Below are 27,565 nucleotides of genomic sequence, written 5' to 3'. Positions count from 1 at the left end.
GTTTTAATAATATAGAACTTTTTAATACAGTTAACAAAGTGCTTCACAGTGGGCAATAAAAACAAGAAGAAATGCAGAGAAAAATGAAGCAATAAAAAAACTTAAAAGCACACAGACTTATAAAACAGACCCCTTATAATCAGAGTTAAAATTAAATAAAATCACACAATAAAAGTGTTCATGTAAAAATGTGTCTTGAGTAATGAAATAAAACACGGGACGAGGTATCTGACATTAAGCCGTTAAAAACAGATCCTTTAAGTCCTGGAGGTTGTGAGGTGGAGCCTCAATGGATCAGACTTGGTCCAATCCAATCCAATCCACTTTATTTATATAGCACATCTAAATAAACAATCAAGTTTATGCTTGAATGGATCCACATCTAGAGGATCTGGGCCGAGTCAACACCTTGAACTCCTCCAGGTCACCTTCTTCTACCCATTTTAGGGGTTTTCAGTGGTGGACAGGGGTCAGTATGGGCACTCCGTTTCTGGGGTAAATGGCTATGTATTAGGTCTGGTATCTGCAATATCTACCCCATCTATTTATTAACATGCAATAATTACTCATCCCTCTCTTCTAACATGTGCACACCGTTTTTTCTCCTCATCTTCTCAGTTCTGTACATTGTTTTTCTACCTATGTTACAAGTCTGTGCACATTTTTCACCACGTCACTGGTTTGGTAAATATTTGTAAATTAACTTATCTAGTTGTGTATAGGTCGTAAGATATGCTCATTTTTACTTCTTCAATTTTATTGCTAATAACTTTTTAATAATTGTTATATATGCTCTTGTTTACTTTATACTGTTTTTATCTACTTTGCTGCTGTAACACTTTAAATTTCCCGTTGTGGGACGAATAAAGGGATATCTTATTTTATCTTAATCTGCAAATCTCACCCCAGTTCTTAGATTTAATAATCTCTATATGCTCTCCATCATCTATCACATTCCTGCACTACAGTACAGCTTTCCATTACGCCTTTTGTGAGTATTTTTATTATATTGTTGTAATATTCTTATTGATGTTTTGATTTTATTCTACTTAAATTCCCTGACAAAAGGAGTGCTCCAGCTTCTTTTTATTCCACCCCCTTGTTTGTGTGTCACCCCTGACAATAAATCTGATTGTGATCCTGCATTTTAAATGCTGTGGTATTCTCTGTCAATACTCCATTGTGTTTCTACATCATGGGGACACAACTGATCAAGGTGTTCTGCATCATTACAACACACAATCCTCGTTAGAGCACCGAGCATGAACAGACTGAGCATTTATGGAAAACAACCTGCAGGTCACAAGACTTCATGGCGAGCATTAGCTGGACTGAGCAGTGTCTGCTAACAGTGACAGATGAGCTGCTTGCATCCTACAGAGTGGAGCTCGATCGTTTAAATAGATCCTAAACATTTCTAGACACGGATTACTATCCTACTAATACAAATGTAGATTTCAGATAAGTTATTATTCTAGCTAAGGGCACAAACAGGCGCAGAAACCATCCAAACGAAAGCAGAAGTAAGACAACCCGACTCGGCTAATGATTCTAGTATTGCTGTTAGCCTCTCATGTCCTGAAGAAAGAAAACATCACTTCAGAATACACAAAATATAATGATGGAATCACACGGACATACCTCAGTTGCATCACTCGAAGTGGCAGTGTAGTAAAGCTAGCTCGCTGTGAGTGAGCGGCTAGCTGCAGATCAGCCTAAGAAGGTTAACAGTAAGCTAATGGGCGAGGTTTCAGAGGTTTTACGGTCAAATAAACTGAACCAGACCTCGGTGTTAGGCTGTTTTGCTTCTTTCTAGCGCTGCTCACAATCTGACAGCTACATATCAAAGTGTCAAACTCGTCAGCAGCAGAATACAAGGTCTAATCTAGCAGCTGTAGCCGAAGTAAAAACAAACTAGCTAGCTAGCTACCTGTGAGGCAAACCTTCAGAATCACTTCCGGTTTGAGTTTTCAAAATAAAATGTTAAATTATTCTCAACTCAACTTTATTTATATAGCACCTTTCATACATAAAAACCTGATAAAAACACGCAGCCCAAAGTGCTTCACAGAATAACAGAGAGACAGAAAACAACTGTAATGGTAAAATTATAAAAGGCTTGATCATAAATAAAATACTTAAAAATAAAATAAAACCAATGCAGTAAAATTAATAAAATAAAGTAATAGTGGAAAGAAAAGTTAAAAATAAGGTAGCGTTAACAAGATGAATACAAGATATAAATAGATAAAAAATAAATAATTAAATAAGATAAATAAATGTTAAAGCAATGATTAAAATAATAATTAAAATATTTAAAATAATAATGCAGTCCAGGGCTAAAAATAAATTACTCCAAATTAAAAGCTAGATTAAAAAGGTATGTCTTATGTTTACTTTTAAAAACACCCAGAGAGCTCGCTGTTTCACTGTCCAGAGCCAGAGAGTTCCACAGTTTAGGGGCGTAAAAACAGAAAGCTCTCTGGTCGATGCTTGTGCGGCTAGATACACTTCTTCTCAACAAGAAATGCAAAGTATGAAAATGGCAGAGCATCCGGAAGCTTGTAAGAGTATTTTTTCATTGTTTGCGCTCAAGAAATAAGTTGTTTGTGGAGCAGCTGTGTCCTCTGTCTGTTAAACCTCTAGACTGTATACAAAGATGGATGGCACAACAGATCCCAAACTGAATCAAAACCTCTAGCATAGCCAGAGACTCAGGCTGTGCTTCAGAAAAAAATGTGTGTGCCACATTTCTATTTTCAACTAGGTCTTTTTTTCATACTTTTTCCCACAAGAATGGATACACATTGAATTGTTCTTTATGTATATTTCATGTCAAAATGAATTATTTGCAGGTTATTGATGACATACCTGTGATCTGCGGCTGCACCATTACAAGAATGATAAGAATAGAATAGAATAGAATGTACAATGGCCTAAACGGAAATCCTGTAGTATCTCAACACTATTGAGCTTTACAGTTTGACTCGTTGACTAGTTAATATAGAGAGACAAAGGGCCCTATTGTACATCCAGCCCAAAGCACCTTGGTGCACAGCACAAGTGTCCCTGTTATGAATACAGGCTAAACAAACACACTCCTGCACACACGCTCACACAATTACAAACTTTTTTTTAAATCTAAAAACATAACTTTCAGTGTGCCACCAACCATCAGTCCAACAGAAATGAATAAAATGTCCATTATGCACACAGCACAGAACACAGACATTTGATCCAGCAGCAACACAATGAGAAAATTAAGATATAAAGCCTACCATACCTTTCTTTAATTTGCATACAAGCAGTGGCTACTCAGGCTGTTTGAGGGGCAGGGGCGAAAACCCCCCAAAAAGGGGCACCTCCTTTTAAACCCCTCGTACTCACAGTTCAGAGTCAATTAGAAACAATTTGAATGGGGGGGCACTTTTTAAAATGTTTTTTACATTTTAAGGGCCTCCAGAGGGCACTTTTTCATCTTTTTACATTGGTGGGGAATTTAAAGGGCACTTTTCATGCAAGGGCACCAGAGAAGGCAATTTTTAATGTGTTATCTACTACAGTGGAATCCAAGAGGGCACTTTAGCATGTTTTCTTTCGGACATGATGGAATGCTCCTACCCTGAGTACACCACTGTATACAAGACATTAGTTATCATTTGATCCTGTCCGATACTGATGGTGTGTCTGAGTTTTACATAATTAATGAGGTTACATCTCTGCCTCGTGCATAAATGCTGGAGTGCGGGTGTGGGCCTTGCGTCTTGCTAGCCATCAAGCTTTGGTTTCTTGAAGACATTAAGAAAGGAGCTTTGTTTCATCTTGGTGAATTAGCAAACGCTGCATTGTTTAGAGTGTGGCTACAGTCCCCTAAGATGTTGGGGTCACAGTCAGGTCAGGGGCTATTTGCTGATTGGTTGGCAGCCCTTGAAAGTCGGCTGATGTTGGTTTTTGTTAAGAATATTTGAAATTTCATTTGAAGGTGCAGTGTGTATGGGAATATTAGCGAATTCTAGCAATCAAATCGTAGAATGAACCCCTCCGTTCCTAACCCTTCACATCACCTAAGCTACAGTGGCCACAGAGGACCAGAAGCTCTCCCAAAATGGCAATTAGTTATCCAACAATGTGTCGTGTTACCATCAGACAAAAGACTAAAAGACGTTATTGTAGTTAGAAATCGTTGGTGTAACCATCTGCTCTGTGAGCAGGCGGCACAAACTGAAACAAAATTTCTTCCCAATAACATTACGATTTCCAACAAATACATATGTCCGTTCTGAGCTGCTGTAGAAACATGATGGCGGTTCGTGATGGCATCCTCCATGAGGAGACCCGCTCCTTATGTAAACATACACACTTATTCTAAGTTTAAAAAAAAATAAGATATTGTTTTGTATAGGTTATTATACACCAATTTTAACATACTTATAAATATTACATCCCATTTCCACCAGATCTGTTCTGCTAAATGCTGCAAACTTCTACACACTGCACCATTAAAATAAACAAGTATTATGGTTTGAAAACAATAATCTAAGTTTAGAAGTAAATGTTTTAGTGAGACGATTGAAGCAACTGTGTATCTGATTTTTAGGTGTGCCAGCTGCCACTGTGGGTGACACCAGCACACCCTGGAACACCAGTGACAGGCCATAAACCCCGCCTCCCACATTATATCAAATGGGATATGGGTCAAATCAGAAAATTGAAATACACATTGTATGTCTTTCAAAAATGCTTTCTATCATGTCAGGTGCTTCTTCCCAAGCTGATTTATATCCAAGTAGTCATTTTTCAGAGAGGTTTCCTTTTATTAGTTATTTGATGCTAAAAGGAGGGGACGTGAAATCATGATTGACAGCTCTGTTGACAAATGAGGCTCCTGCAAGGATCATTGAACTTTCTATAGCCATGAGTGTCTGCTTTAAATCAACACAAGAGTGTGTTCTGCTGTGGACTGAACCCACCTGAGGGATCTTTGATGTTTGTCAGTAAGTTAAATGTGTGCCAAAGGGGTGTGACACTAATCCTGCAGCTCCACAGACTGATCCCTTCTGCACAGACCTTGGTTCCAAAATACGCCCATTGGTGGCGTCCATTGTGGGGTTATTTCGGCATCACTTTTTCACAATGGTAGGAGATTATTGAAGTTGTCCATATTAATATACAGTCAATTGATGATCCATGCATTAAGATTCACCTTTGGCTCCAACACAGCGTTTTTCTGTCATAACTACAGAAGCATTAGGTCCCCTGCAGCCACCTTTGTAGTAATAAGCTCCAGAGAAGCCTTAAATACTGAAGCAATAACTTAACAAACAGTGGGGTTGTTAGCTACACCATGGGGATGAGTAATGGAGTTCTGATACAGCTATCAAAGCATAATAATGTGATGGTCCTAAATTACTCAACAACAAATTATTATAATATCAGAAGCATCTCATAAATTCAGATTAAACAACAAGGATGAATAGCACTTTCAATTAACTTATTTTAACATGATTTAGCTGAGCTGATTACAGATCAACCACACATGGTGCGCACCCCTCATGTCTGCCCAGCAGAGGGTGCTTGTTTCACACAAAAAATATCAGTTCTGTGCAGAATACATCAAAACAGTGTTCACACTATTATGCATGCTAATAATTTGTGCCATTTGTCTGTTTTGTTCAATAGACTCTAGTTGTTGTAAAATCTAGCAGCAAGACTTTTAACCAAAACTAAGCAGAGAGAGCACATTACTACTGTTTCAATGACTTTACACTGGCTGCCTGTTGCTTTTAGAAGAGATTTTAAGGCTGTACTTATTACTTTTAAAGCCTGGCCCTAGAATATATGTTAATTGCTGTCACCCTACAAGCCCGGGCGCAGCCTCTCATCCTCAGGAAGGAACCTCGTTGCAAACTTAAAAACTAATGGTGAGTGAACGTTTGCTGTTCAGTCTCCACGACTGTGGAACGACCTGCCTGAGGATCTCAAGCAAGCAACTTCAGTATCTTCTTTTGATATTATGTTTCATCCATGATGCTACATTTATTTATAATTTACTTTTATTAATGGTTTTCTTTTATTCACTCCTTGTTTTTATTGATTTTTGATTGTTTTATTGTTTTAATTGCTTTTATTGGGTTATCTTTTACTCAGCTGTTCCTTTAAGTTGTTCCTCTTTAATTGTCTTGCTAGTTCAATATGTCTCCCTTTCATGATAAGTTTATTATTGTTGGGTTTTTATGATGTAAAGCACTTTGTAACGTCTTTTTTGATAAGTGCAATATCAATAAACTTTATTATTAATATAATGATTTGTGCCATCCACAGGTACGAGTTAATAACCTGTTCCTACAAGATCATAATCTCCCCCAAAATAGTAACTCTGTAGAAAACTTTAATCATATTGATACAAACAATTCTGATCATGAACATTTCATTAAAAATGATAGAAAGTAATATGATCTATAGAGATGCCATGCATAGACATAAAGGAACATGTTTCTAGGGCTAATTAAGCCATATCACACAAGAGGGAGTGAGTCTGTATGAATAGTACGACATGATGACCTCTGGTGTGATATTGCTTTTATACACAAGCAGCTAGTAGTTGAAAGTAATTATCAACCACAGATTAACACATTTTGCTTCACCAACTTAACTAGTGCCACTGTGTTGCTGACACTGAACTGTTACCAGGCAACCCAACATTCTCCTGCACTCTCTGTTTCTGTAGTAAAAGTAAATGTTTCCAAAAAGACACATTTTTTAAAAGGAGAGTCAAATTCTGAGTAACTGACTATTGGTAAGAGAACACAGAGAACTCAGTCATAAGTGTACCACAGGTCTCATGAGGAATCATAGAGTCTGCTGGTGAGCAATGTCACATTGGTTTGCTGAGTGTAGCTATCTTTAGCAGAGCTAGCACCACCAGCCTTCAGTCCTCCTTGCAGGTGTCCACATGCGTGTGCAGGTAACACACTGCTAGAGTTGACTGGTTATATGCCAGTTAAACCAGAGACAGCCTACATGGAATTTATTTTCACTTTCTAGATCAAAACACTGCCAACTGCACCGCTAAGAGATGCGGTATCTGTGCTTTTCTACATCAGGGTAGTAGAGCATTATAGCATTGTTGCAGTAGACATTAGCCGGAGCTACAGCTACAACTAGTGGCGGATGGCTGCCGTACAGCCAAGCAGCAACCTCCGGCTGCAAGAATTGAAGCCAGTGCTGAAGTGTGAGAAACTGCAATTCCTTGGGTGTCCGTTTGAAGCTGGCTCAGGAAGTACCAGAAACCACATACACACCAATTCAAAAAAGATGATTATTACAAACAAATAAACATGAAATAAACATGTTTACAGCCTGGTACAAAAAACGAGTGTAGTCGGGATAGCTCCTTTTTGGATTGGCACACACTGTACACGGGACGAATATTTTCAGGATGCAGCAGTTTCGAGGATATTAAGATTATAAGTTTTCCCTTATGAGAGGCACAGCTGACTTGATTGACAGGCGGGAACACTGTAGCTGCTGGCGAGGAGGCTCAAAGCCCACCTCTTTACCTCACACTAGCTCGACAGAAGTTAGGCTGAGTTCAACATTTCCAATATGGCTCCCGCCGACGATTGGCTTCAAACCAGTGCTTCAGAAACATTATTTATAGTCTATGTGTACAGCATAAACAACACATAAAACCGTCATTTTGGGCCCACAATAATAGAATTATTAATAGTTACTATAAAAGACGAGTAATTTTCGATGCTGACTTGCGAGGCTGACAACATTTAGTGAGTGATCATCATTGGTTGGTGCATCAGTTTCATTAAAGGAGACAAAGACAGTCTGCTGTGATGTTAACGAACAGTATACAGAACCCCCTGACTGAGGTGGAGTGACCATACAAAGGACACAAAGATGTTGTTCTATATTTATACTAAACTCCTGATATATCAGCTTGAATAATCGTGGAATAGTTCCCAGTTACTATCAAATCGCATTATTGCCTAATGCAATCCATAATTCCATACTTTGGATTTTACTACTTTTTTCGAGAAGGCTGAGATAAGATATTTGGAGTGCACCAGTGGTTTATTTAGTACTCTATATTTTTTTTCTTTAGTTTTTTAGAAAATAATGCAGTTAGGATCATTATTTTCTAAAATGATAGGCATTTAATAATAATAATAATAATAATAATAATAATAATAATAATAATAATAATAATAACTTTATTTATAAAGCAAATTTTAAAAACCACACAAACGGCAGGGCACATAAAACAAACACAAAGAGTACCCTACAGCAGACAGAGTTTAAACAAAAACCAGACATTAGGTAAACAAACACGAAAGATCCAAACAACGATTCAACACAGGCAACACAAGAACCCAACAATAAGAACTGAGACCAAGGGATCAAGAAAGTCAGACAATTAAAGATATAAAAGGAAATAAAGAATAAAAAGGGGCCACAAGCAGTAAAAAGGAATAAAGTATTAAAATAGGGGTAAAAGCAATAAGCTGAAATAAAAGTAAAACAGATAAAATCATAAATATAGGTAAAGCATTTAAGGATATACAGATACAAGCAGTAAAATGAATAAATAAATCAAGATGAATAAAAGCTCTATAGGCAGTAAATTAGGTATTAGGAGACAATTACAAGGAAATAAAAATTGGATAGATTAATTAGAAAATGTCTAATATATTTTTGTATTTGTACACAACACTGTAGCTATAATTAGTTAGAGTGGTGTGTTACAACCATTGTAAAACAGCCCACTTTTTGTGCAGGTTTCTTGTGTGGGTGGAGGTTGACGCCTATAAATAAAACAGATGGGTGCAGCATGTTTCAGTGACCGTGCAGCAGCCTGGAGCTGAGCCGACTCTCCGGATAAACGAAGGTTAAAGTCAAACTTGCAGCAGAAGCAGCCTATGGCGCAGGCAGATAGATGCCTCTCCGCTTCCTGGCCCCCTGCCCTCCTCAGCAGACATCCTCCCGCTCCGGACAGACCACACGGAGCAGACTGCAGCCATGGGGCGGCATCCCACCCGCAGGACAATCGGAGAGGACCGGGCTGCCACTCTGCCTGACTGAAGGTGAATATCTCGACTGGTTGTCCCTGTGTCGTGTATTGTATGTATCTGAGTCTTAATCCGCAGCTCTGCCTCACCATTTAACCTTGAGGATGCAGATAAGGTGTATGCGTGTTTGTGTGCTCAGCTCTGGCTGAGTGAAGGGTGGACCCCCTTGGGTGGTCCCTGTGTGCCCACCCAGATGATGATGTCGGTGTAGTTTTATCATTGACTGGGTGGGGAGGATGATGCAGTGATTCAGCGTTACTGCAGGTGATAGCTGAGCGTGCTTAGTTACCCTGCATGAAAAATGACTCACCAAACTTCAATGGAAAACCTCTCACTTTGATGTTTTCTGTCCCATTGGAAAATAAACTTGCAAAATAAGACATTAAACGCGACATGCTGGGGTTTGCTGATGTCGATAGATTAATTCGGCTGCCTTTAATCTGATATTTAATAATGTGTTTATAGTTTTAAAATGTTTTGCGTGCAATCCGAAGCAATATTTGACGCTCCTAGAGTGGCTCTCAACTCAGCATGCGAAAGGTAAGGTTAATTATACTGTGAAAAATGTTCAATGTGGTTGATTTTTGAGGTTTTTTTTTTAAAGACGAAGTGAAGAGCGGGGTCATATGATTAAATACAAATGTTTTTGTAGTTTTATAAGATCTGTATACTGCAGACAGAGACAGCCGAGGCAAGTTGTAACTGTAACTGGGAGTGATTCGCTGGACAAAAAGCATCATCAGACGTAGAGCTGCGGTTGTTCCCACTGTGAGGCACAGAAATACGCATTCTAGCGACCTCTCGGTAAGGTTGTGGGTTTACTTTTAGACTCTTCAGGGATTAGACTTCAAACTGTTGCCCCCTTAGCACAAACGTGGTCTGGTCCGGTATGTAAACGAGGGAAGAGAGTTCCCATTTCTCCCACAGGAAGTCAAATATGAATCAGCTAATACTCATGCTCTCTTTATGTAGGCTTTAAGGCAGAAGTCATAGACATGGATGTTTAATTAAAAAAAAAATTCTACACCCAGTTGTTGAATTTAAACATTTAAGATACGATAAGATAAGATACTCCTTTATTCGTCCCACAATGGGGAAATTCATGGAGTTACAGCAGCAAACAAAAAGGTGTACAGTACAAGAATTTCAACAAGAATATATATAGAAAAGAAATGTTCATCAAAGACGACAGCTTGGCCATAATTCTCCTGTCAGCCACCACCTCCACAGGGTCCAGGACTGAGCTGGCCTTCTTCACCAGTTAGTTCAGTCTTGCTCTCTCTACACATGAGTGTGTTAAAGTTACCATCAGTGTTTAATAGAACACTATCGCTAATTAGTAACACCATCACTAACGCCGGGTGTTTTTCACCCGATATATAATATACCCTTTTCATCAAAATATATCATAACATGACAATACATGAGAATTAGAGTAGTGTTCTTTTATTTTAAACTGTGCCATGTCTAACAAAATGAAAAAATTGTATCATCGGGGGACCCTATAAAAATGCTCCAAAATTACTGAAAATTTGGAATTTGGGACCAAAAATTTCTGAAACAAAAAAGTGATGAAACTGGAAACTTGGTGTTCAGTCCACCCATTCCTGGGACATTTGAGATTTCCCTGTTGAAGGCCCTGACACACAAACAGCTGCAGGAGAGAGAAACAAAAAAGGGTGAAAATCCCCTGAACACGTGTCTGTAGGAAAAAGTGGGTTTTGGAGTAGGGAAACACCCACGCCTTCAAAGACATCAAAGATGATGCTGAAGCTAACCAGGAACCCATGACACTCAGACAAACGCAACATAATGAAAATCATTTAAATGTGTTTGCTCCAGTGAAAATCAGCCGCGATAGTGTTCTAGGGTTAAAACAGTATTTTAGAAACACTTTCACACGATACACAGAAATCCTTATACCCCACCACAGTCATTAACAGGCCAGCCACCCACACTTAAGTTTTAACAGGCTTTGTCTCTTTCTTACAATTATCACTGTTATTAAGTGTTAACATCAGGGTGTTTTTGGTAACTCAATGTTTCAATTTATTACTGTATTGGTTCAAATATGAAATGACCCTGTTTATAAGACGACTCCATTTTCAAGATTATCTTTTGGAAAACACTTTTTGAAGACCAAATCTTGTTTGAAGAAAATTCACAATTTCATTTCTAAAGTAATGACTACACAAACACATTTCATAACATGCTAGGCCCTACATTGTTTTCAACCATAGACTGTGTAATAGATGTAGTATCCATGACGTCACACATCTGTTCCTGAGAGCTGTTTTGAAGCCAATCGTTGGTGGATATTGGAAATGCTGAACACAACCAAACTTCTGATGAGGTAGTGTGAGGTTAAGAGGCGGGCTTTGAGCCTTCTAGCCAACAGCTACAGTGTTCCCGCCTGTCAGTCAAGTCAGCTGTGACTCTCATAATGGAAAACTCTGAAACATGTTATAAGAGAATTCAACCCCCGTACATTGTGTGTCAATCGAGAAATGCGCTATCCAGACTATACTCACTTTTTGAACCAGGCTGTAAACATGTTTATTTCTGCTGTAAAGATCGTCTTTTTTGAATTTGTGTGTATTTGGTTTCTGGTACTTCCAGAGCCAGCCTCAAGCGGACACTCAAGAAACTGCAGTTTTCACCATGTCAGCATTGGCTTCAATTCTCGCGGACGGAAGTTGCCCCTTGGTCTGAACTTCTTTCTATGGATTGATTTGATGTGATGTAATCAGGTTTTCTGAGGCGTCGCTTTGCTTTTCAGAATCTAAATTGTTGTCAAGGGGTTTTGACCAATCAGAATTAAGTATTAAACACAGCAGAGACTAGTAAGATAACCGGGTAAAAAATAACTTCACAAAGTCAGTTATCCAATACTTTAATGCAATGTTTCAACTGACGTTATAAAAATGTTCTTTTATTACAGTAGAAGGATGCCAAATTGACTATATAATGTAGTGCTTTCTATAGTCTTCTAACCACTTAATTGTATTACTTAATCTATACAGGATGCGCCGCGATGTGTTATGTCTGCGCCACGCACTGCACAGACGATACGTTCCCATTCTAGTCAATGCTCATGTTCACACAGGGAGTGCTAATTCTATTTTTGACGAAGCCCGTGCTCAGCAAGCGCCTGAACTGAAGAGATCAACCTGGACAGGAAGTCAGGCACAAGGATTGCATGTAACATCCGCTCAACTTAAAAATAAAACATCATATGGACTCCCGACCATTTAAAAGAACATATAGATTAGAAATACTCATCTATCATGGATGTAATTGTTAACAGATACATAACAGCCAGATATCCGTGATCCATGTCGAACACAACAGGACTTTAAGATGATAACTGTGTCAGAAGGTAGCAGGACAACAAAGTAGAGCAGAATTATTCATATTAAACTCATCTAAACCAGCAAAAAGAAACTTTATAGTTTTGCTGCATACTCAGCAATGATTAAAGCACAAAAGTAACATAATACTCTCCAAATGAGCAGAAATTCAACCACAGAAAGGCTCTGTAACCTGTTGTTTGTATGCTGGACCCAGATGATCCTGGCTGCTCTGAGCTGTGCTACGCCAAACACGTGTCCTGTGTAGCAGGGCACACGCCGACTGTCTTTGTAACTACTTTGATTCTTTGTCAATCTCTTTAATGGACTATTTCAACTTGACAATTACAGTTCGGACAAAGATTTTAAAACTTTAAACCTTACTTTAACAAACTATTTTGAACTAATATCTATAACATTGAATCATTGTTTCAACTGTATGTTTATCGTAGTTTTAACCATTCATCCATTACAGTCCTCAGATCATTTGAAAAGGTCGAAGCCTTGCACTTACTCCCACTTCTGTGCTGGCTTGTTGACCAGTTTTTATCTCACCTGTATTACAGCCCGAGTTTCCTACCTGGTAAGGGAGTGGAAATTTCCTTCCGATTCGTGCAGAGTGAATCTGCAGAAAAGTGTTGCCACCTTGCTATTAATAGCTGCAGTGCTGCTAATCATAGTTCAACCTCTGTCTGGCACACAAAGGTGATGGACAAACTGAAGGGAACACCCTGTAATTACAGAAATACAATAGCCCTGACCATGAATTGTGTTGCGTTTATAGAGCTACGACTTGACTTTTAATGATGGCAACAGTGAAATGGAATCAGCTGTTCAGTTTGAGCATTCATCTTTTGGTTTTACTGCATCACAATAACTAATACTCAGCCCCACCTTCTCTAATCAGTTATGATGCTGGAGAGCTAATATAGATCCCCGTGATGTCAGAGCTCTCAGACGTCATAACTAATTCACCCCAAACACGCCAATCCCCCCTCACACACACGCACACACCTATCCTTCACCTTTCATTAGTTCAGACCGTATATTCTGAGTAGCACACTGCAGTCGTAAAGCATGCACACATTGTGAGGCGATTCTGTGGAGGTCATAAGGATGCTGAGTCATCCCTCTGCTTCTTTCAGCTGTGAGTGAGTTTATATACGTCAGCTACCTTCCTCTCAGCATCAGATGTGTCTGTAATCGCATGAAGCTGTCTTTTATTATTCCACCTCCATGTAAATCAACTTGGTACATTAAAAAGTGTTATAATTTACAATTCTCATGAAAGCAAAGCCTGCTGTTAGTTACTGCAGACACACAGTTTGAAAATAAATGTGAATTCAAAGCTTGTTTGGACCGTTGACTGTGCATAAATATGGACAACATGCTTACATCTCCCATTGTAAAAAAAAAAAGTGAAGCCAAAATACCACTATGATTAGCGCTTACATATTGTGATGGTGGTGTGTCTTTTAACCTAGACATGTTCAGAAGCAATCCTCTGGTGGAGCAGCAGGACTGATGTCTGTGGAATCATTGTCATTAAGTGTGTGCTCCATCATTCCTATGGACTCTTCTCATGTGTGTTCAGAGGATTGTGATGTTAAAGATCAGTCTGAACTGTCCTCATGTGTACGGTCTCTCACAGTTTGAAAATCTGTTAAGATCTAATAGTCATTGCGGTGTTAATTTGTGGTGGTGGACGTGATTGCGACTGGCAACATGAATGTTTGTCTGAACACACCTAAATGATCCTCCAATAAAACCAGCAGGAGCAACATAAGGCATTGAATTAGCGCACAAAAACACAAACAAACATGAAATGTATCCGCAGGAGGCGGCAGCAGAACGACAGGACGGGATTTGATTGGTTTCATAATTTGGCTCCTGATGGCAGGGATTGGTTGGTGTTTTCCCAGGTTTACTCCGGCTGTAGATAGCAGTTTTTTTTCGCTCTTCTTTTAAGAACACATTATGTATTGATTGCCCTCGGGACATAAAGATCATTTTAACCAGTATAACAAAAAGTGTATCTAAATGTGACTACCAACCACAGCTTTAATGTAATTAGGGGGAGACGATGCTGAGTGTTTCAATAAGCAGCTCAATAACAGGGCTGTTTATGTGCAGGCTGAGGGTTATAGTGAGGCTTTGGTGAACGAGGTTAAAACAATAAAGAGAAGAAGAGGTGAATGTCTTTGCCAGGGTTAGATAAGAGGATAAAAACAGTGGAAAACTTGTCATGATGAGGGTAAATATATCTACACCCAAGGGAACTTTCCTCTGCACAAATTGGATTTAAACTCTATTTATATTCCTTTTATGGTCGTTTCTTCACTGTAAAATGATTTCATCATGGGATAGTAGACTTTAACAACCAGACAGGATTTTATTTGCACTTTCAAACACCATTTCACATATTTCAAAGAAAAAAAAGAAACATTGATACTTTATTTTGAAAGTATTCACAGCGTCACCTCACGATAAGACATGTAACTTCCATTATCCTATGCATGCCATGTCACATAGAAATTTAATTTGGTGAGATCTGAAATAAAGACCTAAACACTGAATAGCCCTTTAGGAGATTTATTCTTTGCAAAGAAGGTCAGACAGTCATACAGAATGCTGCACAGTTCTGCAGAGTGTGACACAATACAGACGAGATGAGCTTCTTTTAATAATACAGAATTAGTCAATCAATAGTTATCGGTTCCTCTTTTGGAGAGGGTCAGGCTAGGACCAGCTCGCCCACACCGGTTCTGCAGTCATGTCTAGTGCCGTAGACATGAAGGTACTGTAATCTGACGGAACACATGCGGAACAGAAAATTCAAATGGTCATAGCAAATATAGAAAGGTGAAAGTAAGGGCAGGGGAGCTTGTGAGATGTAAAGAGGCAGGCCTTTTCGCTAACAGCTACAAAGTGCCTGCCTGTCAGTCAAGTCAGCCATGTCCTTATTCAGGAAAAACATAGCAGATTAATATCTTCGGAAATACTGAGATATAAAGAAATTAACCCCTCGTACAGTTTGTGCCGATAGATACATTTTTTATTTGCTGTGTATGTGGTTTCCAGTGTTTCTGCAGCCAGCCTCAAGTGGACGTTCTATGAACTGCAGTTTTCAGCACTTCCACATGGGCTTCATATTTTAAGCCCGGAGTTTGCCACTTAGTAATGTCATTGCACGTGTTCGTTGTTATTGTGTTCCAGCCTCTACACTGCATAAAAAAAGACTGCCTGCAATCAGTAAAACAGGCCTTTGTTATCATGAGAGCATGCCTGTCATGTGCAAGCATTCGAAGAGAGATCTCCACATTTGACCTAACAGTCTTAAGTTAGAGCCACGCTGAGTTTTCTCTCATTTATGGTTTCAGTCACTCACCTTACAACCTTTCCCCTAGAACAGGGTTTCCCAAAGTGGGGGTTGGGACCCCCTGGGGGCCACAAGACACATTCGCAAGAATGTTTTTTGAAATTTATTTTAAAGTCATCCAAAATGGTATATTTTACCCATTATTGTAATAATACAACAGACAAACTAAATAGGAGTTTCATTTGAAATAAAACCTTGCAAATACATTTTTTTCATTAGTTTTCTGCCTTTCTTTGTGGCCAGATGACTCCTAATTAGGGATGCACCGAAATGAAAATTCTTGGCCGAAACCTAAAACTGAAAATTTGGAAACCAAGGCCAAAAACTGAAACACCAAAATAAATTGTCATGCCAATTATTAGTAGGGAGACCGGGGACAGTTGTAACACTTGCACTTGCTCCAATCAGGAACAAGTTAGGAATCACCTGATTAACTCTGCACATGCTCAGTTTAGTTGCAGCTAGTTTGTATAGTAGTTTGAACACACTGGGTTAAAAGAGCTCAAAGTTATAGACAGAAATGTCAAAAATGTCCCGGTCTCCCCTACCATTCCATTTATGGCTATGACTGTACTAACCTAACTAAAATCAAGGATCTCATTGAACATATCAGACAGCAAGGGTGCATGCCCCTCATCTGGTTCAGAGAGACGAGTCCTTTTTTCTGCGCTCTGTTCTCCTTCTCCTGCGCTGTGCGCTTCTCCATCTCCAAGCAGGTTCTCCTCATCCATCGCAGCCTGGATCATTTGTCAAGTAATGATCTTTATAACGGGGATCAAGTACAGTCGCGATGAAGTGCAGAGGATCCGAATAGATCTGAGTGAAACGTGTGCCGACAGACTCTAAGAGTGTACTTTTCATTGTTTTCACTCCGTGGTCTGTCCGAACCTCTTTGCTTAGAAGACGCTTTAGTGCTGCGATTAAAGGAAGAACAGATGCAGACATGTTGGCCCTTATCCAGACAAGCGCTTACTGGACGCCTTTTTTGCTTGCATCATCACAAAATTCTGTTTCGGCCGTATTGTTTCGGTGATAAAAGTCTTTCGGCCGTAAACCAAAAATGCACTTTTGGCCGAAAATTTCGGTGGCCGAATTTTCGGTGCATCCCTATTCCTAAGGTTCGGGTTATTTAACAGTTAATTAAGAAAAGCATGAGTAGCAGCAAGTTAACTCAAAACAGCACAGGAAACAGCGACGTGTGCGTGTACATAGGCACATTTTCTGCAGAGCAGTTAAAGGAAGTATGAAGCAGCTTTTAATCACCTTGAGTGACAGTGGGGGTCGCGAGTCTAAACCGTGGAGACAACTCTTACCATGTTACTACAGTAACCACGCTACACACAATAAAACAAACTCCTCCGTCCTACATGAACATTCATTAACTGATGACCAGTCCACTTTCAGAATACTTGTTTATTACATCCCTTCTGCTCGTGCAGGAAGCTGTGTAGAGCATCTCATTTTAACATTTTAGCATGCTAATACTAGCCAATTAGCATAAGGCTCAGCTGAGGCTGATGGGAATGTTGTTAGTTTTGCAGAAATTTGGTGATAATCAAAATACATATTCAGAGTTGAAGTGTCTGAATTGTTCACCCCAAACCCTTAGAGACTCACAGTAAGTCAGTAAGATATATCCTCAATCTTCAATAAATGTTGTTCCACTAAATCAAAAAAGAGTGGATGTTTCTGTAAGATAGTGAAAGAGAACTAATGTTTTATTAAATGTTTAGTGGTGAGTGCTCACAGTGTGTGCTATCGTCACTTAACCACCCCAAAACATGTCAGAGGGAGCATGGTAGATAACTGTGTGTGTGTCTGTGACTGTGTGTGTGTGTGTAAGAGGGGCGTTCATAAATGCTGATAAGCCAGCAGGAGGACCACACTGATAAGTTGCTATATGTTAACTAATAGTGTACACCGTGAGTGTTTGTTTGTGTATACGTCCTGTTTACATTTTCGTCACTTCATATTGTTTACAATATAATCATCTTACAGTTCTAATCTACATCATGTTTAAATGTGTATTCATGTGCAGAACTGAAGATTGTGATATATGGTTTAACTCTTGTTACTTTTATTAACCTCTGGATGTAAACGTTCATTTCACTGTCAAACCTTTGCCTATAGGGTCTCCTTTTTTATTTCACACGCTCACTGAGCCTCCGTCTGTACTTGGTCAGAAAAGGTGGGGCTGAGGGAAACCTCACTTCAGAGGAGGGGCGAGCTTGTTATCCAACACACACATTTTTACACCATTTATCAACCAAAGCTCAATGTTTTTTCAGTGGGTTCTTCCCTTAGTTTTGGCTGACTTTCACATGTTTGGATGTATCTTCTTTGAGCAGACAGGAGGATGGTAAGAACTATATATTTGTTAGCTATCAGGATTAAAGAAAGTGTCAAATTGGACTGTATTTTGCATAGCGTGTGCATTTGAAGGAAAGATAAGAGCCGGGGCAAAGCTACTCAGATAGAGCGTTTGACAGTAAATTTGGCCTACATCCAAATAAGATTTGTGGAAAGTGAAGACTTATGAACATTTGCAAGAAAATAAAAAAGACATTAGGAAAAATATGATCTTTCTATACATGTTTATATTTTATAAATGTGGCAGACACTCATTGGGTTACCTTATAATAGGGCTCAGAAACACGATGTTAAAAGAGAAAAGATCTTAACCTCTAACCTGCTTTAGAACTGTGTTTAGAAAAGGTTGATATGGTTAAAATCCTGACACAGAATTTGCTGTTGGAAGACACATTTTGAACACTGGAGTCATGTCCTTTCAGCTCCTTCAGAGATATTGCCACATTTGAACAACTAATTACTAAAGCTTCATATGTGCTTTCCATCTTTCGGAGTTTATGGATCTATAATAATAAAACCTTATTTCAAAACCACACTTTGACATCAGCTCATGTGGGCAATCAACCACTCTTTGTCTTATGTTACTGTTAGTGCCATACAGTGTGAAGGAAAGGTGTCAAATTAAGCTAACGAATAGTTTGAATAAGGCCTAACTTATCTCAAAGTTTTCAATGTTGTCTCATTCTAACTGAGAGAAGCTCCACTTGAAAGATTCTTCATAACAAAGTAGGATCTTTATAGGAAGGGCATTACTTTGGTATGAAATAGTTGTATTTTTGCTTTGTTGGCTGGGAAGTATTGACCAATCACGTTTCGGCAGGCGGCTTCTGTGTATGCAGAAAGATCCATCCATGCCTGTAAAGACAGGAGCAACATTTATAATTGTACTGTCAAAAAGCTGTCTGGATATCTTATTGTGTCTTACCTTTTTTGTTCAATATAAATCTAAATGTTAAACATAAATGTCAATTGTTCATTCTAAATGTTAAATCTAAATTTTAAATGTTAAACATAAATGTTAATTGTTAATTCTAAATTTTAAATGTTAAACATAAATGTTAAATGTTAAGCCTAAATGTTAAATGTTTTAAAGAAGGGGGTAAGGACTAACACAGACTCTTCTTAAACCACTCAGAATAGTGAAGGTAGCTGTTCAATTTAACCTCTCCCTCTTTGTCTCTGTGATTCAGATTGAACCAACATTATGAGTGAATTAGAGGCCTCGGGGCCAGGGGATCTAACCCCACCCTACATGATATTCGTGGTGGTCTTCCTCTTCTTCCTCACTGGACTGCTAGGCTTCCTCATCTGCCACCTGCTGAAGAAGAAAGGCTACCGCTGCCGTACCGGGGACATTGAGGATGATGAAGAGGAGGTGGAGAAGCTGGGGGTCAATGTAGATGGTGAGTTGAGAAAATTCAACTAAAACTGATTCAGGTTTTTAGAGAGCTACACGAGAGCCTGGTGTTCACAATGACACACAGAAAGACAGCTATCTCGTTTGGATGAGTCCTCTGCAGTGTTTCAGAAGATCAGTACTGTTATATTCAAAATCAATGTGCCGGGAAACACTCTCACCTCTGCGGATGGGCACCTCATTGCTAGCATGATAGTTTATGTGTGTGTGTATGTGTGTTAGGGTTTTAGTGGCTGTGTGCATGGCATTTTACATGCAGCCCGTGTGTAATGAGAACAGGATTCTTGAGAGGACTAGCTGGTCACAGATCACAGCAAAACAGGCGGAAGATTCTTTGAATATACTCAAAAATGAGCACATGGGCATAAATGAGCATGATATGAACAAACTATAATGACATTATTTCAATTTTACAGTTTGACCCATGTTCCATCTGTTCATATGGAGGTGGGCTTTATGACCTGTACTGCAGCCAGCCAGCAGGGGGAGCTCTTAATGTGTTTCATCATTTCATACAGTCTGGCAGAGACTCCACAGATACAGATGAGCAGCAGGCCTCATGTTTGTTGTGAATTTGAGCGTCTGTGTCGAGATCTGGTGACGTCCTCAAGTTTCTGTGGAAATGGTTTAAAAGAAAATACCTTAAAATTAATCTTTAGTTTTTATCTATTGTAGTCATGCATTCAGATTGTTTTGATCAACTGCTTACTTTCTTTAGTGGTGGAACATTGAACATTGAGTGTCTTTCTTTCTTTCTTTCTTTCTTTCTTGCTTTTCCCCTTTCTTTCATCTCCTTATCTCATCCCCTTGATCTTTTTTTCCACCCACAACACCTCTGCAGAAATACACAAACACTCACAAACCTGTGTTATCTTCTTTCATGTTTGTGTACCAACTTACACAAACACACAGTGACTCATTCACATTCACTCACTCAGATTCACAAAATGTTTGTGCACACAAACCGGCATTTACTTGCTCATAAACACACAGAGACTCTAACATGGTCGACTAACAACTGAACAACTGCGGCCAGGAGAAGAAAAACATGTGCATGAAAATTCAAAAGCAGGTTTTAAATTTAAAGGAGCATTATTCATTTCACAAACTAGATGTGGAATCTTAAAGATGCTTGTGATGTCTCAATGATCCGCAGATGAGACTGTAAACCTGCAGGCTTCTCTCTACCAAACAGTGCAAATGAAAAATGGCGTAACCAGTGCATAAGACACCATGTGGCTGTAAAAATTATTTAGTTATATGTGTTTGTTGTTCTGCTGCATTTCAGATGATGATGAAGACAACCAGGACACAGTGGAGCAGATTCTTAAATGCATCATTGAAAACGAAGGTGATAAATCTAAAGAATTCTATGCTGTATTTTCACATTGAAGTTTGTACGCTTAATTCTGTTACTGTCCTCTGATACAGTCAAACATCAGGTGAATACACCTTCTGAAGATGGTTGCTTATGTTTCTGTAAATATGCCTAAATTTGATCTTCATTGCCAAAAAGAACTCTCAACAGCCCGCAATTTTGTTCCCACAAGTTAGATCTATAAAGACGAATCAGAAGATCTGTCTCACTGCGCACAAGTCTTGCACTCTAATCTGGTTTCTCTTGCTGCCTTTTCCAGCTAACATGGAAGCCTTCAATGAAATGATTGGAAATCGCAACGTTTGTGTTCGTCATGACCCCAGGTAAACTTGTCCAAAACCTCCTTTAGATGTTAAGTCATACTGTTACTTCCTGTCCAATGCATGTTCATTTCAACCAGCTTTAATTTGAGGTCCATAAGTACTGGAAGCCCTTTGAAATGATTGTTGAAAGTTGGTTCTCAATTGTTGGTTGGTTGTCAAAGCTGCTAAACTATAGAGCTAATGTTTCCTGTATTTGATGGATAAGTAATAATAAATCATTTTGAACTAGAACTAAGGGATTTCACATGTTTCCAGGCATCACAGCCACCCAATCTGGACCATATTCCCCTGACGGCCCAACATGCATTAACTGATTAATGAACATCCCATAAAGGTTTCAATACGGGGCAAATGGGGGAAGAATGTAGCCAATTGTGTACCCATCCATTACTCTGGTTCATTGACTAAATGGGAGCTCATTTATAGCCCATAGTCTTCTGGTTTGACCATACTGGCCCCTCCAGTACTTCCTGGGTCTACCCCAGGTTTTCCTCCTAGATTGGCCCAGAAGGCGCCCAGGATGCATCCTAATTCAATGCCTGAGCCACCTCAACGGGCTCCTTTCATTGGAAGGAGTAGCAGCTTACTCAGAGCTCCCTCTAGATATCTGAGCTCCTCACCCTGTCTCTACGGCTCTAAGCGTCAGAGTGCTGTAGTGCTTTCAATCAAATCATCGATGTTTGGTGCCAGTAATTGCATATAAGTAAAGCCTGGTTTATACTCCTGCGTCGCTCGACGCCGTAGGTCTGCAAAGCCCTTTTCCAATGCAGAGGAGGTACACACGCAGCTTGACATGCAACTCCTCCAAAATGTAACTATGTGTCTAAACGAAGCAGACCACAAACCCTGTGATTGGTCCGCTGGACGGCATTGTACTTCCTGCATTTACAGCACTTCTAGAATTGCTTTACATTTGCTGTACATTTCATCTCCTCCAACGTCTCCTCTCTATTCTATTCTTCTCTATATGTGGCAGCATGTATCAGCTATAAATTAACTTAGTATGTTAAGAATTGCTCTGAAAGGCAAGCTGGAAACGTAGCGGGACTGGAAACAGGTGACCTGACTATCAGACAGACCACACTGCCCATTTTTTTCAGCTGAGTATTGCAGAGCGACGTGGACTCATAAACGCAAGCATGTAATGCTAACGACAGCATTGGCCACTACCGTGTTGAGTCAACGCAGAAGTATAAACCAGGCTTAAGGAGGCTGTATGTCACAATATTGATGTTTTGTCACACCCCTAATATAAATCAGGGGTTCCCAAAGTAGGGGCCGGAACCTCTTGGGGGGGCCGCGAGACACTAATGGGGGGGTCACGAGAATGTTTTTAAAATGTATTTTAAAGTCATCCAAAATGGTATATTTTACCCATTATTATAATAATACAACAAACAAACTAAATAGTAGTTTAATTTGAAATAAAACCTTGCAAATACATTTTTTTTCATGAGTTTTCTGCCTTTCTTTGTGGCCAGATGACTCCTAAGGTTAGGGTTATTTAACAATAATAATGAAAAGCATGAGTAGCAGCAGGTTAAATCAAAACAGCACAGGAAACAGCCACATATGTATGTAGGTAGGCACATTTTCTGCAGAGCAGCTAAAGGAAGTAAGAAGCAACATTTAATCACTTTAAATGACAGTGGGGATCTTTGGTTCCTATATTTTGGGGGTCGCAGGCTGAAAAGTTTAGGAACCCCTAAAATAAAAAGACAACTACAAATGACAATCTATCTGTAGATGTGTCCTTAGACCTGTAGACGTGAAAGAGGAAGTCTCGGTCCACATATCTAATATCAGTTACAAAAATCTGACACAGGAAGTCTGTTGTTTGCAGAGATTAATTTCTATTTCTTGATGTTACCACATTTTTGTTTATTGTGAATGTTGTTGCATGCAACTCTATGAAGCATAGGTCCACAACTACACATATTACATACTATACCCATAATACCATGGTAAAAACAAAAATAATCAAACAATGTTGAAGATAATAACCATGATATTGTTGATGTTCAGGTTGCGTAAGGAGTCCATTGGTGGCGTTCCTCCCCATCTCCACACAGTCCACTCAGGCACCGACCACAACTCGTGCCACCTTTGTGCCCAGGTCAAATCAAAGAAAGGCCGACGACACAGCAGAACTCCTCGCTTCAAACAACGGCCGGGAGAGCAGACTGTTTTCTCTGTTGGCAGGTAACAACGCCTTATCAGACCACCTGTCCAGGGCGTATTCAAGATAAAGTAGCAGAAGATTTTCACCCTGATTGTATCATTTTCCTCACAGGTTCCGGGTTATTCACGCTGACAAGAAGCTCCATGGAGGTCCAAATCCATTGGTTGGTTCAGGAGACCAGCTGGACCAATCGCAGGATAGCGAGGAGCGCAAGGAGGGCGGGTACAACCTAAGAAGCATGTTCAAAGATGTCCGGCCGCCTTCAGAGAACACCAATGGGGTAGCTCCTACTGTTGGGAAACGTAGGAAGAGTTTAACCATCTTTGGGCTGAGACGTGGGAGTGATCCGGTAGGTGTTAAAGCAGGAGACGGAATAGGTAGGGAGACCGGAGGGGTTAGATTTGCTATTAAGCAGCAACCTGTAGTGCAGGAGGAGCTGTCACAGGGAGAGAACCTTGAAGTTCCCTTTGAGCGTCGAACCAAACCTGGTATCAAACCTAAGACAGAGCCATCAAAGAATCTAAGACCTGCTTTAGCTAAACCTGAGGCTAGAACTGCAGAGGCAGTTTCCCCGTCTCCCCAAAGTAGGAAGCAGGCCAATGACTCTGGAACGGCTCCTGGGGATGGCTTGGAACTTGGAATAAACCTTGGGATCAAATTATCTGTTGGGAGTACAGCAGTGCCTGCTCCAAGCTTTCTTCCCATTCCTTCTCCTTCTGTACCTGGGCTGACTGCCAGGACAACAGAGAGACCAAGAGGAGTCAAGATGTCAGAAGTTGACGAAGGCTACGATCCTGGGCCTTTGCAAACCTCTACTCCCATCGCCCCCATGTATGGATCCTTGATTCCCACTGAGCAGCCTGGATTCTATCTGAGCACAGACTATCCAGTTACCCAAACTCCCCCTGACCGAAGCTCTAGCCCAGATCTTGAACCGGGTGTTGGTGCTAACCTAGCTTTAATAAGCTTAGGATCCTCCCCTCCCTCTTCGTATCCAATTAGGACCCATTCTTCAGTTTCGTCTTTGAAAACACCTACCTCACTTCTGGCGATCACACCAAGCCCCAAACTAGGCTCCAGAAATACACCATCGGAGGCTACAAAAACTGGCTTTTCCCCGACTCTTACCCCGAGCCCGAAACTTCCATCAGGCCGTCCAGCGTCATCCTTTGGAATCAGTGCTAGTCCATCACTGGTCCGAACTCCTTCACCTGGTTTAATGGTCGGCCTCAAACTAGACACATTGCCAGTATCACCACAAACCACCTCTTCTTCTGGAGACCAAAACCAGTCCTTAGAACTTTCACCTCGACTGATCAAAGGGGAAACAGATTCAAGCCCCTTACCTGTGGAGGAACGAGAGTCGGTGGGAGCCAATATCCGGAGGACAGAAGAGCAGAAAGAAATAAAGAGGGCTGGGATTCTCAAAAAAGCTACACCTTCACCAGTTGAGGGATTTCCCAAAGTGTCTGCCCTTTTCCCTCCCACCGATCTGCTCTCCGAAGACAGACCTGCCAGTTTGCTTCTGTCACCTTCCAGTCCTTTGTCCCCTGCCTCACCGACAATGGGAAGTGTGGCCATCATCAAGGCCAGCCCTGACTGCAAGAGAGAGTTTTCTGTCACCATGGTTGAGAAAGAAGAATCCTGCTCTTCAACTAAAGACCAGGAAGGAGGGAATTCGGAACTTGAAGCTGCATCAGAAAAAATGGGACGTAGTCCAGCGGTCGATCAGGGTAGAGAGGTCTCTGGTCCTGGTGTCGGAGGACCTGAAAAACAAAGTGGGGAGACTTCTGGAGCAGATCTAAAGCCGACAGTAGGCCAAGAGAGGGATGATATGGTGGAGATGGAAGATATCAGGGACTGCAAAGTAACTCAGGAAGGAGTAAAAGGAATGGAGGAAATTATTTCAAACATTGGGCCCAAACAGGACTGAGGTCTGGAGTCTAATATTGAGTTTATGGAGATTTGAATTGAGGAGAAGCACCACTCTGTGGACTTCAGCTAATTAGACATGTAAAAATCAGATAAAGCAATCATAGACCTGCCTTTAATCTCTGAACCACAGCACTGAATATGTCACAGCAGGTCTGAATAATATCAAATCACTAGTTAGTCTTCCACTTCTGGATTCAGAGGACGACACGCTGTATGTTTTGCCTTTTTGACACAAGTCATATATACTCTACGTCATGGATTATACTTTTGCAAACCATGCTTTTGTGAACTTTTTGTGAATTTAGGGGGATTGACTTCAGCTGCACTCCTGAAAAGATGGTGTTGGAATTAAATGCTGACCTCAATAACATGCACAATAGCATAAACATGGTGACTATTAATGTTTGTGGGCATTATTGCTTTGTCACTATAGCTGACTATTTTAACATTTACTGATAAGAAGCTTTTTAGAAATGTTCAATTCATTCTGGTTTAACATGGGTCATCGATTCAGTTTTGTCTTTAAATGGGAACAAGAGAATAAAAATGAATATAGAAATAGACATCAACGTACTAAGACGCCCCTGACGACCCAAAAAGATACATTTTTTATATTACCAGCGCAAAATATTAACTTGTTCCAACAAGATATCAACTTGTTCCCTCAACATAATTACACTGTGACCTCAAGTTACTATCTTGTGAGCACAAGAGAATAACTTGTCGGCACAATAATAACTGTTTGCGCAAGTTAGTTATCTTGTGCGAACAAGTTACATTATTATCTTGTGCACATTATATCATTATTTAGTGAGCACATGAAAATATCAATGAAAAGATGCGAATAGAAGTGCGTTCTGGTCTATCGGGGGATTATTTGCGCGAATGAACCAAATTGAACGTGCAATTAATTAGTGAGAGTTGAAAAATCTGAACTCCAGCAAATCTATCGCGCTGTGACGGGCAATCAGTGTGACATATGATGTGACGTATGGACCAGCAGAGGTTCATTCATCCAGAATATATATCTGACACATTGATTCTATCTCTGTGCAGCTTCCCTGAACTTTGTGACACTACCTACTTTTTACGGCATGAGGAATAAATATGAGCTCACTGTGACAAAAAGGTAGTGAGGAGGTCGGATTTTCTGGTAAGTTGTGAAAAACTTTGTCTGTCACTTGATTCCAGCTATCGGTTGTACTAGGACATTAGCTCTGCCCCCTTTAGCGTAACCGGCTTCACCATTCAATGCACTCTAGCTCAACCTTGTTTGATAACAACAGACTGGTTTGGCGTAGGAACCTGCCCCTCTTCCAAAAATTTGCATCTTGGGCTTGTGTACATGCAATTTTGAGTAAACACTAACATTCTGGTGTTTGTATTCAGGAGAAACTCTTGAGGGCTTTTAAAATATAACTCACCAAACTTTGGAATAAAAATATCAGCAAAGATTTGTCTAAATGTTAAAACAAATTAGACGAGTCAACAGGTTTTATCTCGAGCAGCTCCAGTGCAACCGACATTTATTTAAAAGTGAGACACAACAAATACTAAGATATTCTAAAATGTATGTATAAAGATTTTCACTTACACTTTTAAGCTGATAAAGTGCACTTGGAGAGTATATAATATGCAAATCTGCAACTGCAAACTATAAATCTGAATGTATTTACCAAACTGAGATAATTTAACTTGATCACTTTGTTGTTTGTGAGACAAATCCACTTTTAAGGATTGGGATGCATCTGATTGTAATGGTAATTTTTAAATGTGGGTGCATGAGGCGCTTGTCCATAGAAAGCATATTGCCCACAGCTCCTTTGTTGAGAAACTGGCCAGAGAAACATATACAGGGGGGAATCTGTATTTGTTTGGATTACTGCCTCTGAGACCCTGGAGTCTCGCTGACCAGAGACCAGAGGGAATCGCCAGACAGTGGTCAGAGGTCAGCACTATTTCCTGGTCTTTATGGGAAACAAACCAGCCTGCCTGACGTCTGCTGACCCAGTTTTGATCCCCTGCATGTTTTTCTTTCAGCCTCCAAATTTCCATTTCAACCATCTTCTTCTTCTTCATCTTCTTCATCTTCTTCGTCTTCGTCGTCTCCCGCTGCTTCTTCTTCTTCTTCTTCTCCCGCTTCTTCTTCTT

General features: G+C 40.0%; 2 protein-coding genes across 2 annotated transcripts in view; one reads left to right on the top strand and one right to left on the bottom strand.

Annotated features, from left to right (window-relative positions):
- Positions 1-1,972, bottom strand: part of trappc11 (trafficking protein particle complex 11) — a 28,633-nt gene extending 26,661 nt beyond the window's left edge. The window contains exon 1 of the mRNA XM_034689111.1: positions 1,642-1,972. The gene's annotated coding sequence lies outside the window, so the exon portion shown is untranslated. The remainder of the gene's footprint in view (positions 1-1,641) is intronic.
- Positions 1,973-8,806: 6,834 nt separating this feature from the next.
- Positions 8,807-25,815, top strand: rell2 (RELT like 2). The gene is made up of 6 exons (XM_034689339.1): positions 8,807-9,095; positions 19,370-19,582; positions 20,885-20,947; positions 21,234-21,297; positions 23,323-23,499; positions 23,591-25,815. The coding sequence occupies exons 2-6, from the start codon at positions 19,384-19,386 to the stop codon at positions 25,410-25,412; spliced, it is 2,325 nt and encodes a 774-aa protein (XP_034545230.1). The 5' UTR covers positions 8,807-9,095; positions 19,370-19,383; the 3' UTR covers positions 25,413-25,815.
- Positions 25,816-27,565: the final 1,750 nt, after the last annotated feature.

The sequence above is a fragment of the Notolabrus celidotus genome, chromosome 8 (genome assembly GCF_009762535.1).
Source record: "Notolabrus celidotus isolate fNotCel1 chromosome 8, fNotCel1.pri, whole genome shotgun sequence".
Classification (NCBI taxonomy): Eukaryota; Metazoa; Chordata; class Actinopteri; order Labriformes; family Labridae; genus Notolabrus; species Notolabrus celidotus.
The sequence above is the reverse complement of the archived record's forward strand: the minus strand, read 5'-3'. Positions and strand labels throughout refer to the sequence as shown.